A 20,206-nucleotide genomic window follows, 5' to 3' on the forward strand; every position below is an offset into this window, starting at 1 on the left:
ATTCCTTAGGTTCCAGTCACGGCAAACCTCTCAATGGGCCATAAAAGCCACATTGTCTCTCTCAGTTTTTGACCGTTTTACAAACTGTGACCTCTGACTTAAATTATTCTGCACTGTGCATACCACCAGCTTCATCTTCTGTGTTCTTTACAATGGGGCCTGGGTATCACCTCCTTCAGGAAGCCTTCTTTGATTTTTCCTAAACTGGGTCAGCGGCTGTCTTCTGTATTCCTGCACAGCATTATTAATCATCGGTTTACCTGGCTAATGCCCCCACTAAACTGTGACCTCTCTGGATGGGGAACACATTTTTATCTGTGTGTTTTGGAAGGGCAAAATCTCAGATACAGGCCCCACACTCATTAAATATTTTGAAATAATTACATACATAAACGAATTCAACAAATACTTACTGAGCACCTACATGTGCCGCGTATTATTTGTTCTCTATGCTGAAATACAGTCCTGACCACAACAGACAGACAAAAATCCCTGGCCTTAAACCCGGATTTACTGAGAAGGGATCTGAGGAGATGTTGCGAGGCGATCGTTATGTTCTAACTCATGCTATGTCCACTTGACACAACTATACAGCTAGTACAGCTAGGATTCGTGCACTTCAATATATAAATTTACTTCACAAAAGAAGTTTTAAAAAATAACAATAACCAAGCAGCGGTGAGGAGTAAAGACGAAATAAGAATGGCAGAATGCCCACCACTGCTGAAGCCAGGTAAGAGGCACAGGGAGTTTGTTACCTTGTTTATACATGTTTGAAATGTCCCAAAATAAAAACTAAAAACACAAACAACAGAAAAAAAAAAACCTGCACTCCTGTGAAAAAATAGTAATGATGTACAAAAAACCAGATACTCTTCTATGTTACTACAGGAATTCTGAACTAGGAATAGAAGGGGAGGAAAAGAAATGAACAGTCAGTTATAGGTCAGTTACAATGATGTACCAGGTACTTTATAGTGGTTTCCTCATTTAATCCTCATAATAACTTTATGAGACACTTTTACCTCCATTTATAGATGGGGAAACTGAGGCTTAGAAAGATTATACAACTTGCCAGCAAAGTGAAACAGGCAGGATTTGAACCCAAGTCTGTCCGACACCCCCAGCTTCTTTCCACCAGTGTTTCTCACACCCTTTTGCCACTGCAACAAGCCCAGAAGCTAGGACGCCGACTTGGGCCTAGGGTGGGAGTGCTACAGTCCAAGGAATCCCCCAAAATCACGAGACACGACTCTTACTGCCTCTTCATTCAGGATTATATCTGGAAAGATCAAATTGACGAAAAGTGCAAGGAACAATAATTAGACCCCAGAATTATTCCTACACCATTGGCAATGGCTCTGGTATCACATTTTTCTGTGATAATATCAATATTTTCATTTATATTCCCAGTCCTTAAAGATTTGGATGGGTCTCCGCCTGGGCTCCTGTTTCTTCATGCCAACACAGGTGTGATAATGATTTGGGACAGAATCCAGGCCGGGCTTCGGCTGATGTAGTCAGCAGAATCCCACTGTAAATGGGGACTTCTACATCAGGGCTGTACCACACCAACAACCACACAAACTTGTTTCCTGCCAATGCGCAAGCGGATTCAATCTCAAAGATGCTGAGGAAGCTGATATGGCCGATAATAAGAGGCCACCTTGCGTGTGTCCCTTTCCTGGCCACAGTGTCACTTGGACAGATGTCAAACTTAGCATCACTAGAGATGGGGCCATTATGGACTTGAAAAGCTGCTGTCATTTCCAAATGCAGCTTCTCACAGCCAAAAACACACACGGTACTCAGGCATGTGCCAAATGTGTGGAAATATGGGCAACTTCCCTGCTGTCCACAAGCACTAATGATCAAGTCCCCAGCAGAAGCCCCGGCTGCGGTCCAAACACACTGTTCCTTTAGGGCCCATTTGGTACTAAATAAAAACTCTCACCGTAGTTATCAATTGAAATCATAATCCCTGTTTATACTATTGAATTTTCATCCATCTGTACTCTCTGTTGCCTTCATCTAAACTAGTTGACTGGCCCCCAAAACACTTTATCAAGCACGTGCTTTATTCCAGTCAGGAGCCGGGTGATTAGGTCCTGGAAAAGTAGCTCGACATCCAGTCCAGGAAGTTAATTACTAACATAATGATCAAAACCTTTTATTTTTCAGGGTTAAGTCAAGCATCTCTGTGGGCAGGGTATCTTTTTGGTTTGTTTGTTCTCCAGTTGATATGTCATTAGCTCTTAAGGACAAAGCATCTCTGGGCTTTTTAAAGCCAAAACACAACATCTGAATATGTATTCTGTCTACAGAATGTTCTTTTGATCCCCAAAATTCACCCACAAGATTTAAAAGTGAAACAAACTCATCAAACTGATTTAACCCATCACCCCAAACCCCCTATAAATCAAGGTTGTCTCTAAACTTTATCTACAGCAGATACAAGAAATTCAATGTTACATTTTTTGTCACTGTAAAATGTTTTTGGCTCCTAATATGTTATTATTTCCTCTTAGTGCTTTGACAGATTATTTTTTCTCCAAGCCATCTCACATTCAGCTTTGACAGGGCTGCTTACTAACACAGAAAGAATGAATTAAGCTGCAGGTCCTTAGACCCGAAGCTGCTCCAACAGTAGAGCAGAGAAGTTTGTCGGCTTGTCTGAAGGCAGAACTCAAAGTCTAGAAATACAGGTGAAACCTGATGCACTAAAAGGGAGCATTATGGACTGCAAGTTACAGCTTTTCAAGAAATGAGTTCCCATTCGGACTCAATCTGTGATGATCTCACGACCTCCAGAGGGAATTTTCTGTAAGTCGACAGTGTTGCATGCATCGTCTGAATGATGACCTTAAAACATGTCTAACACGGACAACTAGAGTCCTGAGCCATGCGAATGACATGTGAAACACACGGCAATCTACTCTGGCCTTCACCAGTTGGAGACCTCCCGTTTACCAGGGCAACGTGCCTGGAATCTCAAAGAGAACTTGAATGTGTCAACTGGGGATCTTACTTTTCTTACTAACTACAGTTTAAAGGATGAAGAGTGTTTCCAGCCTGGCTCGAATTAGCTCTCATCAATTTTACCCACCACCACATTTTAGCACCTTTGATGAGAACTAATTAAGCTCATGTGGTGTTTTTTTCTCCCCAGACTGCCTTTTGCAGCTCTGGAACAGAGCACACCAAATTAAGCCCATCTGTCTAAATGGGAAGAAGTTATTTATCCCACTGCCTGTCAGGCTTCCCATCCCGCCTAGAAGCTGACTTCTGAGGTTCCCAAACACCAGGGGATGATTATGGCAACCCCAAATCTTAACCGGCTAGAATTTTGGGGACAGCAGTTGAGTGTGGCATCAAGGATCATCTACTGATTCATAGCAATCATTTCCTTGAATGGTAAAATGTCCTCGGAGGCCACAAAGTATGTTACCAGACTATCCTTCAAGGTCAAATTTGTAACATTCAACAATTCAGTGCAATATTTAAGTTGTACTGTGGTAATCTTGCCAAAAGGAAAGCTTTTCATCAACTATGCCCCAACAGGAGAGACTCATTTTAACAGAGCAGAGGCGTCTTTTGCTATGAAAGGTAGCACTTTCTTTAAAGAAAAGAAATAACCCCACCATTCACACAAGCCAGGGGACAAAGTTATAGGAAAGAAGTCCTTGGTAATGAAGACACCCATGTGTCTGCCTGGGCCATGGTATCAGGCTCTCATCGGCCCCGAACTGATGCTTCTCAGCTTCAATTGACTCCGTTATACTAACTCCCACCCCTGCCAACTGCTACCTCAGTGAGCAAAAAGAAATAAAATCGATAATTATTTGACAGTCGTGAATTAAAGTGCCTAAAAAGGCCAGCATATTACTTAGGGCAAAATGGATTGTGTCCACTTGCAGAGTATTCAGCAGTGGCGCCTAAACCACCTGATGGGTCCTTTATATAATAGGTCCTTTATAACATAAGAGGAATTCCTAATAAAAGAATTATCTGTTCCTAGTTATTGGGGTTTTTCTTTCATTCCTATCCTAAGTAGATTTATGGAAAGTTTCTCTTAAAAAAGGATTAAAGTCCATCAGCATTTTTTAAACTCTTATTTTTCTTTTAAAAAGATACACATTTCAAATATCTACTTTAGAACAGGTCCATGGAGTCCCCTGATATATAAAAGAAGTTCGAAAAGAAGGTGGTCTGGACAAGGAGGCATGGGGGTTTAGCCTTTTTTTCTGCCCCCCATTCCTGAAGTGGTCTTGAGGTCGCCACAGTGAAACAAAACAATTTGAAAAGCACTGAACCAAAGTGAATACAAGTATAACATATGTAGCAAATTTCAATTAATAAATGGAGAAGTTTCAGTAAGATACTTTATAACAAATGCACAACATGGAAATACTAGTACATGTATCCATTATCTCAAGAGCACCTAAGCTATTTATTTACTATATATCACATGCAAGTTCAAATGCTCCGACAATCATACACACAAAAATCTTTACGAAACAGTCAAATGGATTCCGATACACCTGAGTGAGAGAAGAGAATACAGCCGTGAAAAACGGTGATTACAAAGAGGTTTTAATAACATGAGAGAACTATTAGTAAAATGTTAAGTAAAAAAGCAAGGATTATATTGCTGATATAAAAATGCCCAGAAAAAATACTGAAGAGAGAGATATCTGCTAAAACACCAATGTGGTTATTGCTAGAAGGGAGATTAGAATGGTTTCTTGCTTCTTTAAATCTCACTTTATTTCCAGAAGCAGGAGGAGGAAGAAGAGGAAGGAGAAGGGAGGGAAGGAGAAAAGAACTAGCCTAGACATCCTTTGGGCTTAAAAGTCAATAAAAATGTAGTACTGTATACAATGGCCAACAGTAAAGACATCTTTTTCCCTTAAATTAAAAGAAAAAAAAATCCAGTCTTTTAATGAATACAAAGATTTGATGATATTGCCCCAGCCAATACTAATTCACATGTCTGATATCTGCAAAACTGGGTTAATCCTTTAGGGATCTGAATTTTTTACCCCAAACTAGCGCAGCAGCCAGCTAACTGATGTTCCGCGTACAGCTGGGACCGTTAGAAGGCCCAAGGAGGGGGTGCTGGAGCAGGAGCTCAGACAGGAGTAGCTGCTGGGCAGGACACAGCCCCAGTGCCACCCACTCACCACATCCAGGTCCTGCGAGACCCGCCGTTTCCGCAGCTCCTCCATTCTCTCGCACACATCAGAGAAGCAGGTATTGTAATAGTCTGCATACTGCTGTGCCAGGTCATCAATGTTGCCCAGGGAGCCGTCCTGAGGGCGAGGAGGGTGGGAGAAGAACAGAGGCGGTCAGTCACCTGCAAAAGCCCCATGTCATCCGGTCTCCCTCTCCACAGCATTTATAGGAGTAACAGCCCGTAGTTATGAAGTGGGGCACATGTGACATCTCCTAATCCTTGGTATAGTCCTTGGACACAGGACCCCTCTCCTCACTGTACAGACATACAGTAGCTCAATGTAGTTAACCACCAGCCCCAGGATGGCAGGGCTGACAAGCCGAGAAGCCAGGCCTCCAGCCTGCGGTGGTGTGGTACCAAAGCCACAGTTTAAACTCACACCTCTGCCTGCCTGGCACGTCTAAGAAACCCCCAAGAAGTGCTGTCAGCAGAGGTACTGTGTCAATACGAGACTCCCTAGAGCCCAACTGGGCCTGGGGCGGCCCCAGAACCTCCTGGGAAGCTTTTGAGAAATCCAGATGCCAGGATGCCACTCCCAGAAATTCTGGTTGGAACCCGAGAATTCAGGAACCAATGAGGAATGCTGCATCTGGGACACACCTGAACCATAATACCTTCCTAGGAGACCCTCCGAAAAGTGGAGTCATTCCAAGCACAGATGCAAGAGTACGCGTTACAAATTCACCCACATAAATAAGGAATCACATCTGTCTCTACAGGGAAGCGCCCGGAAGCTGCTTTGGAGCCCACCTGCCTCGGTTCACACCTAGCTCACTGTCTCTTCTGGGTCAGTGACTTTCAACATGTTTCCTAACCTCTGGCAACGCTGGATTCGGAACAGTACCTATCTCACAGGGAGGCGTCATGAAGTGACCTAGAACACTTAGAACCTAACCCCTCATACTCCACCTGGCACATTGTAAGCGCTCAAAGCTTATTTAGCTAATGCTATTCCCTGCAAGATAATGTTTGAAACCATAGTCTTCCTTTAGGGGATTTGAGTCCTAAATACATGTTCGAACACATACATATGGGACAGCAGAAATGGTGCGTCCATTTGTCAGTTGTGCCATTTCTTCTAGCCATTCATTCAATCATTCATTCAGAAAATCACCTCCCCTGCCCCTTCTCACCTCCCACCACATCTTTTGGTATGAATAAATAAACCTACCAATTCAACCAAGGAAAAGACAACGTTTAGACAATCTGAAAGGTGCACACACATTTTCTATTTTACAGATCGCGGGCTGGTCTCCTCGTGTAATTCATGTTAGCACATCACACACAGATGTCTAATACTGAAAAGCACACGTAGCTGCAATTGAGGCGTGGGAATTACGAGTTCTCCAAAAGCCTTTCTCCTAAAGACCTGAAGGCCCTGGTCAGGAGGTCTGGGTCAAGGCAAGAAGTCCCCTCTAACCGACTTCTTCATTTGCTGACTTCACAGAACTGAAATCAGTGCAGAAACAGAAACTGAAAGAAGTGTTTTTTGAAAAGAGAGGCTTCCTTCCCACCATTAAGATGTTCTATGTTTGCAGCAATGGCTTCGAAGTCCCCAGTACAGAGCTAGGACGAGAAGTCCTCTTATGAGGCCAGGAAGATGTTTAAACATTTGAATAGGTCTGAGTAAAAGTCCCTCCCTGAGACAATAGGTGGGGTGGACAGTCTAGCAAAGGTGGAAGCCTCCCCTGCTCTTCAAAATGTTTACTGCCAAGTTTCCAGCTAGGAAATAGCATCAGCCAAGATGGAAACTGGCTGCGGCGCCTCTGAGGAAATGCACAGAAGCGATAACCCTACCAGTCTGTGCTTTCCTGTATTCGGGAAAGGAATTGCCTGAAAAGAGAATCACTCTTGGGAAAGAGGGAGCCAGGCCAGAATATCATAAGGTGAGGCTCCTGACATATAGATAAATCATGGTAATTCAAATGATCCTAAGGTTTGCCCTGACTCGTCTCAACTCAACAGCTCAAGCCCACCCACCCCCGCCCCCAGGCAACACCACAAACATCCACAAACTCCAAAGTAGTTTTCCAATCTCCTTCCCCACTTTGCCTAACCTACCATTGACCCAGCCACCAAAGTGACCCTACTAAACAGAGATCTGATCGGGTCTCTCTCCCCTGAGAATTATCCATTCCTCTCCCATTACCCATCCTACAAAATAAACCCCAACCTCACCAGCCTGGCTTTCAGAGCCCTTCACCTCCACTCCCCAATCCCAGCCAGGTGGAGAAAAATGCTGAGGTCTGCAGAGTGGCAGGACCAGAGGCGCCAGCCAGCAACAAACAACCCCTACCATGGCGGCTTTCCCCTCAAAGCAGGCCCTCTCCTACCCCACTTGCCTAAGTCCCAATACCAGGAGAAAGTACTGGAAGAATCTTTAGGAAAGAGGGAGGGCAGAAGGGCTGTTCCCATCCAGCCACCAGCTACTACAGCCAGGACTCAGAGCAAATTGCCTGCTGAGACAAGGGCTCAAGCCCACAGCAGCCTCCACCAGTGGGGAGGCACCTGGACAGCTCCGAGGCCGCTGGGCTCCATCTGCATCAGGGCCTCTGCCTTCTATTAACCTGCGATGTTTGCTTACTTCAAAGAAACAAAGCCTCCGCCATCCCAAAGCTCTCCAAGAAGCTCACGTTTGCTTAGCTCATGCCCCCAGCATGTACCGGGAAAGACCAAGAAAGTGCAGGACACAGGACTTGTAACAACTAGGTCTGACAACCCATTTTTATGAATAATCGTCCGAATCCTGCTACTCCCAGAACTGGGTGCCCTGGAAGATCCTGGACTCTCTAGAATTGTTTGAGTCTCTCAAGAACATGTTATTTATCCTCATCCAGAAACTTCTCTGCCTTCATCCATCCAGGAAATGAAACATACCTGCCACCTTTGACCAAATACAAAATCCACATCTTCTAATACCTGAGTGGACTTGTGAAAAGTGTTATATCAACACCTTTCTTTCCTATGGCTTGCAGTTCTTAATTGAAATTAACCTCTCTCTCTGTCTCTCCCTGTCTATCCCCTCTCCTCCCACCTGCACCCCCCTTACAGAGGCCCTCAGAGTTGTACTGTCCAAACCAAGGTCCTCCAATCCTGAATTCTGGCTTCTCTCAAAAATAAGCAGCCTTCATTCATGTTTATGAACTGTATGACTTGTTGTAATCAACCATTTTCTTGGAGTACATCAAGGCCTCTTCAAAAGACTTTTAAAAACAATTATTGATATAACTTTGTTCCACTTTTTTCTCTTTTTCTCTCCTCTCTCAGATATCTTAGGCAACACGCTCAAAACCAATTGTTCACTTCAGTTCTAAAGTTTCTAAGCTGTCGACCAAACATTTTTCCTTCTAGTGAAAAAGTTTAATTCCCTACCCCTCGCTCCCAATCACTCAAAACTCTCGTAATTTGGGGGCCTCAAAAATGTATCTGTTGCTCATAAGAAAGAAGCAGCTGTTTAACTCAACTCCGGCCAAAGACGGCAGACATCTCACACCCGCCTTAGGCTGCAAAATCCCATCCTCATTGGTGCTCAGAGTGATCAGTTAGCCCAGGGTGGCACAGCTGCCTCTCTGAGTTTCCAAATCGCTTGGCAGATGTGCCCATAATTAGCACTTTTCATCCGTCTTGATGATTTAAATGCCAGGAAAGGCAAAATAATTTTGAAAAGTATGTTTTTAAAAAGTAGGTCTTGTCTGCTATCCGAAGAAAAGAACTGATTCCATCCCAATCAAATACAGCCAAGGAACCAACCACATGATGATTTTCTGCTCATCCACTCAGAGTCTATGCTCTTTCAGGACTATCTGAAAACCTCTGTATCATTCCTATCCAACGTGTTCTTACTTGAGATGGTACAGACCTATTCAGTGAAAATATTTACCTCTACTAAAAATATCTGCAACACTAGTCTGTAGGAAATCTAAATAACACAGCTGTATTTCATGCCACCACACCTAGTACCCATCTTTCCTTTTGGATTGGGAAGTTCATGTCTGACTCAACACCCTACAATGCTAATGTCTAGAGGCATTGAGGTTCCAAAATAAACTTCCAACTGTAGTAACTTTAAAGTATGCCTACGTTTATTATAACAAACATAATTATGAAAACACTGAAACGGACTCCTTTTTTGTTCCTTTTACGGTGTTTAAATTTTCCATTCTAGAGTTTTTTACTTGCCTAATCTGTTTCACTTCTCATTTTTCCCCTTTGGCTCGTATACATCACGCCGAAGCAATACTAGTTTAAGTTTAGGAACAGGGGAAAACTTTATTTCCTCAGAAGAACTTTTTTAAAGTCGATTGTGAAATTTTGTGTCACATTATCTTTTTAAAAGAATTTTCCCATTCCGGTCTTTAAAAAGTGAAAGAGAAAAGAGAGAGAGATACATGAAAATTCAAGTTCTCTTCCCTTTTCTTATCCCAGAATCAGGTCACAGCCTCGTTCCATATAAACATCCAGTTCACCTGGTGCAGACTTCAATTAAATCTATGGTCCCACTAACTACCAGTGTCATTTCAATGGAAGACAAACTTGGGCAAGATTCCCACGCCACCAGAGCACACATTTATACACCAAATAGCCATCTTTTATACACCAACGTAAAAACAAAGATAAGGGTTATTGTACAAAACAATTCAAACTGGGGAGACTGCTGTTAGAGTCAAGAAGAAAAGAAACAGAGCACTATTCTCTCAACAATTGATTTAACAGTATGTCTGATATTTATCCCAGTGTACTTCTGTCTCTGGAAAATGTGAACACGAAAAGTACTATGAAAACAGAGGCATTTGTATCATTACTATTGTTATTTTCATCTCTTCTTTCCCCAGATGGCATTCATGGTTTAGAATATCCTGACAGGCTTAAGGGGGGAAAAAAGAAGAAAACTTCTCTGAAAACACCAGGAGACACATTGTAATCTGTACTGCTATATGCAGAATACATGCAAATGAATGCAAATAAACTTGTGGTCCCGCTATTTTAAATATGTATAAAGACACAGCCCCAAGGGAAAAGTCAATGTGTTGCTCTGAATGTCCAAAGTTGAGAGGAAGAAAAGAGACTAGACTCTGGGCTCATTTGTTTAGTGTGTCTCTACCTTTTCCGTCCATAGTAAGTACATATACGATGTTTTTGATGCAATACAAATTATATGTTATATTTACATTGCTCACTGTTGCTTTGGAGAGGGATAGAGATAGATATATAAATATTGACTCCTCTACATAAATCCACTAAAAGAAATCATTAATGAAGCCTAACTGATTTCTTGAACGACTTCACAATGTGTTTTCATTCTTAATTAGCTTGTTTCAAGATTTTGAGGTGATAAACATTTTCAGCAACCTTTCAAGTTAAATTGCTACTGCCATGAAAAAGGCTAATTTTGGTTTCCTTGTTCAGCTTCACTGAAGCTGTGAGATGTCACTGTTTGCACGGCTCCATCATCCCATCCTGCCGTATCATTCTGGAGAAATCCATTGAATAAACATCCAGAGGGTGCCAAAAAAAATGAATACACATCTTCAGGAAGGAAAAAACTGTATTAAAATTGTAATACTCAATATATACCGATAACAAAAGATGAGTACAAGTAACGTTTGACTTCTGCAATCACAAGAGGTGCTCAAAGTGGTTACCCTCGGCGTCATTTTAATAGTTTTTTCCTTTCTTAAAATGTGTATACCTTTTTTTGGCACCCTCTGTATAATACAATATATAATAATTGGTCTCAAATACTTTCCTCTGAGGTATCACTCCCAGCATTTCTACAGATGGTCTGAGCTGGAATTCAGTTTGTCTCAGGCAAAAGTTCACTACACATAACAACCAAAAGCATATACTAAAGGGACATGTGAGGTCATGCTGGTGGTGAGGCAGGGCCCTAGGGGCACATCTACTTGGCAGGGGGCTGGCGGACGTCTGCTTTCACATCTTCCACTCCCTTCTCTCCAAAAACACCCTGAACTTGCCAAAGCATATGCCTAATTCCTGCTTCAGCAAATGTGATCTTGGTACCCACGGCCCCCACTGTTAAGCCTCAGCGGCCTCCAGTTAATATAAATCCCTTCCTGAAGAATGAAGGGCCACACAGCGGGCAGTACTCACCACTCCCTCCCTCCCAGCACTCTGTCAGCAACTACTGCGAAGGCCAGTCTTCCAAAGTCTGGGGAGGGGGCGGGGCGGGAATAAATACCGGGAACAATAAATACCAGAAAAAAAATTAGGAGGGTAGGGAACCTCCTTGATATAGTATAATTACATAGGAAAATATATCTATTTACAATTATAAGCACTTATAAACGATATCTATTTACAACTAGTACAACTATTTATATTAAAAATACACACCCAAAAAAGGTATTTTACATGAGATTAAAAACACGTATAAATAAAAAGTTCTAAGTTCTTTCCTATTCCCAAATAGATAAGCAACCGCAGTGGTCTTCACCCTGCAGATCATGACCTATTGAGGTTCATGTGGGTCAAGGTCGGATTAGAGAAGTGCAGCTGATACGGGTGACTGGCAGTTGGTGAAACCGTCTGTACAGCCTGCTGCCTCTACGTCTAGCACCACGCCTAAGCTCATATAGGTTGGCCAGTCTGGCAGTTATGAAAGAAGCTGGGTGTGAAAAAGCAAGGACAAAACAGAGCCCATGAGATCACTGGAACTACAAAGACAACGGGAATACATATCTGTTTCTCATCAATTCCATCCTCGGTGCCTCGGTGTAGGGTGACCTACAAGAGAAGCTGGAGCCCTTCACGATGGACCTAGCGCACTCTTGGCTCAGGATTCCCAGAAGATGAAGGTAATCTGGCAGGACGTGGACTTGCCATGGTTCGCGGCAGTGCCTCCTGCCAACAACTGAGCTAGCAGATCAGTGACACCACACAGGAGCTGCCACAATGCCCAGCACGCTGCAACAATCTCCAGAGTCAAAATACATGGCTGCTGCTGATTCATTTCTGGTTTCTAGATTGACACAGTACTAAGCCACCAGAGTCTGAAGATAAATGTAGCCATTTGAGAACAGCATGTTGTTTAAATAGCCTTGCATAGCATAGACTGGCACAGGACAGAATAAATAATGTTGGTATACATCCTAAGAAGAAAGGGTACAGGTGCTCTCACCTTACCACGGGGTTTCATCCTGATAAATCCATCGTTAAGTTGAAAATCTACTGAATGCACCTAAGTTACCAACATCAAAGCTTAGCCTGGCCTACCTCAAACATGTTCAGAACACCTACATTAGCTACAGGGTTTCATCTCAGGGTAACTGCCTGCCTCTTCTTCTCACCAGAATCTTGAGACATAGATGAGTGTTTTGTAAATATGATGGGATGTGAAAACACAATGTCCGAAACCTCTGGCAACACAGTCCACTGTAGAACTTTGGCTGTTTACCCTCATGATCGCCTGGCTGACTGGGGGCTGCGGCTCAGTGCCGCTACCCAGCGTCACCAGAGAGGCTCGTCCCACATTATCGCCAGCCCGGAAAAATCAAAATTCCAAGTACCGTTTCTAGGGAATGCGTGTCTCTTTCACACCATCACAAAGTCAGAAAATCTTAAGTCGAACGACCATAAGTCAGGGACCGTCTGTACTGTTTCCTACAGCATTTGTTCTAGTTATGCATGTGTATAATTGTACCTGATCACAATATAAACTTTATCTTTCAGTGACTCTGTATCCAAAGTTTGAAGGTCACTAATGAGGTTTGCCCCCCCGACTGTACACGCACCTTGAGGGTCCTCCCACCTTGGAGTCTGTTCTAGAGTCCCCTTGTGCATGGGTCTCCTTGGGACTCTCACCCACCCCCTCCACAGCTCACCCTTAAACGCAGATGCTCCCCAAGGCTCTCCCTGCAATTTTCTCTCCCTGTGCTCCCTGCTGTCTTAAGGAAATGTCATCAGTGGTTGCATAGGTTTAAAAATCACAGCAAAAGCTATTTTTCCTTCTCATGTTCTCCTCTCAGGCCCAATGCAGCCTGCATTTCGCATACCCTCATATACGAAAGGCTTGAGATCTTTACCAAAAAATATTATTACCAAAATCTTATACATGAACTAGTAATCCCTAATTACCTGCTATGAAGGAGTTTGAAAAGCTTGGTCTTAATATGAATAAACTCAGTTTACGGGTCTTGGAGAAGAGTCACTACAATAAAATGGGATTTGAAAATGGCCTCCTCATGGGGAGAGTGTGGCTGGCATCTCTGACATCACGCTGATTGTCAGGAGTGACGAAGAAATTAATCAAGGCTATAAAATTATGCTCTTCAATCATCAACATCGAATGGGCTATTTCATTAACTCAAATAATATTTACTGAACACTTGTGATATCCCAGGTACGGTGCTAGGTGCTAAGTATACAATATAAAATCAAGAAACATGAATGCTTAGTTACTGGACAGAAAAGTATGGTCTTTAGTTTAATGCAGTCATATGACGATTAAGTCATAGGAACTTGTTGAACAGATTTACTAAGCTATGTGCTTAATATAAGGTCTTTTTGGAATTAAAAGTTTGAAAGATCCAATTTGCTGGGCTATCAATGTCTCCATAGAACATTTCACAGGAACCTTCAGAATGTGAAAATTCAGGGGAAAGACTGGAACATTGACAATTTGTTTTTAAAAGTTCAAATCCAAATTCACACTCAAAATGGACATGTGGATTTAACAGATGGCAATTTTAGACTGAACTCATTTCTAATTTTTCTAAACTGCCCTGAGCTTAACAGAATCACAGATTTGGAAGGAACAGCAGAGCGAGCTAGTTGGGTGGGAATGAAGTCACAATTTCAGGCCAGACTCAGATTTTGATGAGTATGAATCACACTTTACACTTTCTCTGGCTGCCTTTGGCACATAATCATGAGAATATGGACATTCTCAAGTATCTGACCAATAAAGATCTGATTGGAGGGGAAGTGATCTATAATATTCTTAGAAATGTGGAAATGAATCATCTCAGAACAATCCTGAAGTTTCTGATCATGTCATTAAACCGTATACAATATTTGAGTTTTCTGTGTGTTATGGAAATTATATTCTACCCTGGTTTGAGCAAAGAGTCAAGAGGTATGGTAATACATGGAGTCGGAACTGGACTTGACACTAGCTGATTTCTTTGGACTGCTCCTGAAAGCAGTGTGACTGTTAAGTGAGATCCAGAAGTCCTGATGACCTGATCAAAACTGACAACAGGCTTATAAACATTCACTGGCAGTAGAGAACTAGTGTTGACTAAACTCTGTCTTGGAGATGTAGCCAAAATTCCACATTTTTAAGAACTGATAGGTAATACCTAAACAGTATTAGCAATAAAAATTTGCATGGCTTCCAAAACTAAGGATACTGATCACGTGGCCCAGGACTGAAAAATTTGTATACCCCTAACTTATACTTCGACAGCTCTCAAAACTCATTTTCCACCTCGTTAGCTGCATACAAATGTCTATGCCTACTTTTCTATTCAGTCTGAGCTCTCCATCCCCCCCAAACTTTCATTCTGGATTCCCGTATTCCAGAAATTAGCATCAACCAATTTCATCCAGGCCAGACTCTCAGGAGCCACTCACTTATCCCCAAGATAAGAAGTCACTAAGTCTAATATGACTTATAATGTGTCATAAATAAATCTGGGTTTTAATGTAACATGTCTTCTCCAGTATCTCTCAATGTCTCAAAATGTCTACCCATCCCAATCCTAGCAGTGTTTCAAGCTATTGACAAAGCTTCCCAGCTATTCACCCTCTCTCCAATCTCATCTCATTTACAACTCACTCTATACCCCATACCCACTGTAACTTTCAAAATATAAATCTTAAAACCGTATAAATGTCTCCCAATGAAGAGTTGACAAAGTTGGTCTGTTGCCTAAAATACAAGAGCCTTTTTATCTGGACTCTCTGTCTGCCTTTCTAGACCTTCTCCTACGGCTCCACCTCCCCATCCATGCACCAGTGTTAGCCAGATCAAACTAGATGCAGCATTGCATCACCCCCTGTTTCTTCTGCCAGGAACACCCTTCTTTCACCCAACTGACCCGCAGACAGCAGCCCATCCTTCACAATGGACTTGGCCTGATACCTAACCTTCCCAGTGCATTAGTGTAAATTGTACATTCCGCATACAAATGGAATGACCTGATGTCTACAAAGTGCTTCAAAGTCACGGAGGGAGAAGAGAGGAGTGTGTAGGAGTATAGATGAAGCACAATTGACCACGACTGATAACCGGAGTGCTAGGATATGGGGGTTCTCTAAAATGTTCTCTCTACTTTTGTATGTATTTGAAATTTTCTATTTTAAGATTTTTATTTTTAAAGTGACTTTTACTTACATAGTTGTTGTCTTCAGGAAACTTTAAAGTCCTTGAAAATTGGAGCCAGGTCTTACTTATTTTTGCAATCTCAGCATCAAACACCATCACAAAATGCCTGGCACTTACCGTGTTGCCCCAAAAATAAGACCCAGCTGGACAATCAGCTCTAATGCATCTTTTGGAGCAAAAATTAATATAAGACCCGGTCTTATGTTACTGTAAGATTGGGTTTTAGGTAATATAATATAATATAAATATAATATAACATAATAGAATACAATACTGGGTTTATATAAGACCGGGTATAATATAATATTAAATATAATATAATATAATACTGGGTCTTATATAACATAATACCAGGTCTTATATTAATTTTTGCTCCAAAAGACGTCTTGGAGCTGATTGTCCGGCTAGGTCTTATTTTCGGGGAAACACGGTAGCAATTACCTAAGAAATACCTATCAATGCATACATGAAGGAAGGAAGAAAGGAATGGAATCCGTAGAGCTGATCTCTCCCCTTCCCGCGAGTGCCATAATATTTATTCGGTAACTATGCAATGACACACTGCCTGCTGACCCCACATTCTCACATATAATGGGGGAGCTTTTACAGTCTCAGCCCATGTTCCCACCAACCTTACAACAGTAATTCAGACTAGTGAGTGAGCCAGTCAAACACAAAATGTATCATTAGAAACAATGACAAATGAAGGACAAGGTGTGGGGGTGCAGAATATATGTCCAGGCAGAAGGGACACAGCATGCAATCCCTCTGAGCCAGGAGACAGCCTAACCTGTTGCAAGAGGAAAAGCTACCCAAGGGGCTAAAGCGTCAGGGCAGAGGTGTGGCAGGCAGGACCGGGCGTGGGAGAGACAGAGGGAACCAAGTTTGACGTTTCTTCACGTACAGGACTTACTGATTTCTCATAGTTTCCACTTACTGCTGAGAATGCTTAACATGTTGAGGGTCACAGATTTTGTTAGCATCCACTGGAAGTTTCTTACACCGAAAAGATGAAAGGTAAAGTTCCTCGGTGCAATGGGCTTAAGGTCACTAACGTCTCACTTTATTCTCACAACCTGATAGAAGAAGCAATTAAGTGTTTTGAAACAAAGACAGACTTACATCAAAAGGCACTGACTACACCAGGAACTTATCTGGTTGAATCCTCCACATTCAACTACCACCAGGGAGGCCAGTAGGAAACCACACCTGCATTGCAACTGGTTTGAGTGTTGTAAGAAAGCACCTACTAGAGCAATGCTGTGCCCACAGACACATGCACAGTCCCTTTATGGAAATGAGCACCATGAGCTAAAGGGAAACTTGCTGGTTCCTATTTACTGAAGGGCCTTTCCTTCATGACACCAACTGGGTGGTTCCCTTCCAAAGTCAGGGAAAAACCAGTTCACCCACAGCCCTGGAAAAACTCCAAGTGCTTCAAAAACAACTCTTCCTTACACACTTAACCCTCCTCAAGCACATTTCCAGACTTAGCTTCTGACATCTGCTCTTCTGACCAACTCCTCCATCCACAAGACACACACAATAGCAACCAGTGCACTGATGGCTTCCTTCAGGGGCTCGGAGGCCCACTTGTGAATGTGGGGTGAACAGGGTCAATCTGTTGGCTCCATTCTGACCTGTAACGTCAGATTTATAGAAAAATCAGATCCAGAGAACGTCAGCCCCACAAAATTACTCTTCTCGTTCCAGGCACATACGTGAGTATTATCTGTTATGTGCAGCTACGTATCTATCCATCTATGGATGTAACCATATAAAATATTACATATGACATGATGGCCATACTTTTATTTCAATTTCTTTGGGAAGAAAAGTTCTTTCCTAACTACATCATTTCCCTTCAAGATGATCTCAATTTTCATCGTAAAAGAATTTCACGTTTGCCAAGAATAGAATGTGAAATTGCTCTGAAAAAGGACCTTAAGCACATGGATTTGTTCTTCTTTGTAGATTAAAAACATCTTAGAAGTTGAGAGTGAAGATTATTTGCTTTGTACCCAATTCTATACAGGGTTACAATGTAAACTTGACAGTCATTTTATGCCTAGGAAACAACAACAATCTAAGAATTCACAGCATTCTACCACGCCAATTATCACAATAATGAAAATATTCATTTTCCCAATTTCCTCAGCAGCTGAGAATTTACACCACTGCTGTTTTTCCTCACATCTAATGTTTCAACATCTACTGTATCTGAAAGAGCCATTCACTTCATCAAAGAATTAAGAGTTTTATCTACTCATCAGCCCCATCTTCTTTCTTTTAACAGTTTTACAGGTCAGGGTTTGCTTGGACTAGTCCTTTCCTTTCTATTCATGCTCTTGGATTTACAATGAAACAATCTCACTAAAGGAAATGAACTAGTTAAAACATGCCTACCACCTACCCACACTTTTTCATGCTTCTCAATTGCTCTATTAAAAAAAGGCAATTTCACTTTTTTCTCTGTGATGTGGATAGGACAAATTTTCATTTTAATTGCCACATTGTGGGGGGAAAAGCATACAAAGCAAATTAAATGTACTATCAAGCCTGTTAAAGGGCCATCTAGTTTTTTCTTTTTAATGCTGATTCTGTCAGGATGGGCTACATTTTTCCATTCGCAAAGCACAGTAATTCAACAGCTGTTTTATACTGAGAAATCAAATATTAGGCTGCCTCCTGTCACCCGTGTGCAGCCTCTAAACACGCAGTCAGAGATCCTGTTAGAACCAAAGTCAGATCCTGTCCCTCTGCTGAATATGAAAAGCCTCTTCAGGCTCCGCTCTCACTCAGAGTAAAGGCCACAGTCCTCCATGTGCTTCAAGGTACATCATGTCTGGGCACCCTCCCCACTTCTCTGCTGCCTCATCTCCTGCCTCTCCCCAACTGACAGGCCACCCCACCCCCTACACTGGCTATCCTGTTACTCCTCCAATACTCCAAACCCACCAGCCGAGCCAGGCCTTTCGACTTGCTCTTCTCCCAGTTATCGGCCCTCATCTCCTGCAGAGGTGACTCAGACACCCTCTCCTCAAGAGATGTCCTATCTAAAATTGCACCCTCCCTCTCCTATACACACCATCTCCAACCCCACTGTCGGCCTTTTTCCTTACCCCTTATCATTTAAACTAGTTTGTATGTGTCTTTTTTTTTAGTCTCTCTCCCCCAACTAAAATATAAGGCCCATAAGGACAGAGACTTTTCTAAGTTTTGTTCACTTTTCAAGGCTTAGAACAGTCCCTAGAAGACTCTCAGTGCCTAATATAAATTTACTGAATGAATGAATGAAGGAATGAAGGAATGAAATAAAATTATTGGCAAGCACTGTGCCAAGTACTATATGCTCAGGCCCTTGGGGAGATGAACATAAACTATTTATATATTGCTTTCTTTTGGTTTTATTTTTCTCTAAGTAACAGGTTTACTCCTCAGTCCTCAGACTTAAAAGTAACTGGCAAGTTTTAACTTCTAAAACACCCACGACTTCATCATCATTTAAAAAGCCAGTATTAACTATGTGGAGCCTTTTGTATGTGTATCATCCTGTTCCCTGTATGGTTTCAAAAGAAACAAATGAATATATAGTTCAAGGTGTTAATTACATAAGCTTATTAAAAACAACCTCCTAAGAGGTGCCAGTTCTAACACTTAGCACTTTTATGTTTATATAGTTTATTAGTTTCATAAATGTGAGAAAGTCAAATGTAGTAAGCATAATATTGCAAAACAGCCACTACCAAAGGAAAATTATTTCACTACGTAGACAAGCCTTTATAAAGAACTGGCTCTACTCTGCAAGTCCGAAAGTGGAAGAACATGGCAGTGGAAACAGGTTTTTACATGATCTTGTTTCTGAATTCATGGCAGGCTGATGTTGTGCTTCCTTATGTAATTCACAATGATGTAATTTGCCATTTAAACATTTTCACATAATCAGAAAAGCAGTCTACGCAGTATTCTATTTTGTAAAAATGAGTACGGAATATTTCAAGACATTCTGTATCTCCGGGTCATAAATGATCTAGTTTGAGAACTGCAGATAATTTTTTTGTATGACATGCAGAGAGAAAGTTCTGTGAACAACAACTAATGGGGAAAATTGGTTCTGTTAATGAATACCCCAGAAAAAGGCCTTTTGACCTCCAACGGCAAACCCGGCCATAGATGGCAGGAAATAACGATTCTCCAAAGGCCATTACAGTTAAGAGTTATCCAACTGCAGGAACCTCACTACCCGCCTGGATCCCAGAAGGCAGATGTGCTGGAAAGTCGGGTGAGTAGAAGGCTCCCTGCCCCCACTACTGCCTTTCCCTACTTTGCCAACACCATCAACCCAAAGGGCATCCTGGCTCCGAGCCAAGGCTGAGATCAGGCCTTGTCCCCACCTCCCTACAGACAGGCTAAGCCGCAGAAGCTTGACATGACTTGCAGGCAAAAATGCAGAAAAGCCAATCTGATTTTCCATAGAAATAATTCAGAAAATGTCTAAAAAGGTATAGGAGTCAATTAATTTCAACCTCATCTCATTTTTTCCTAAACATTAGCCCAGTGACATTACGCTCCTCTCCCACGCCCATCTTCGGCAACACCACCACTAAAAGGTATTAAAAAAA

At 42.1% G+C, this 20,206-nt stretch overlaps 1 protein-coding gene across 6 annotated transcripts in view; it reads right to left on the reverse strand.

Moving 5' to 3' along the window:
* The window catches only part of SASH1 (SAM and SH3 domain containing 1), a 264,800-nt gene that overhangs the window by 127,210 nt on the left and 117,384 nt on the right, over positions 1 to 20,206 (reverse strand). For all 6 annotated transcript variants that reach the window (XM_081032321.1, XM_081032319.1, XM_081032316.1 and 3 more), the window contains exon 2: positions 5,184 to 5,312. In XM_081032321.1, the coding sequence (XP_080888447.1) occupies positions 5,184 to 5,228 (45 nt within the window). In that variant the 5' untranslated portion in view covers positions 5,229 to 5,312. The remainder of the gene's footprint in view (positions 1 to 5,183; positions 5,313 to 20,206) is intronic.

The sequence above is a fragment of the Rhinolophus hipposideros genome (genome assembly GCF_964194185.1).
Source record: "Rhinolophus hipposideros genome assembly, chromosome: 3".
NCBI classification, from domain to species: domain Eukaryota; kingdom Metazoa; phylum Chordata; class Mammalia; order Chiroptera; family Rhinolophidae; genus Rhinolophus; species Rhinolophus hipposideros.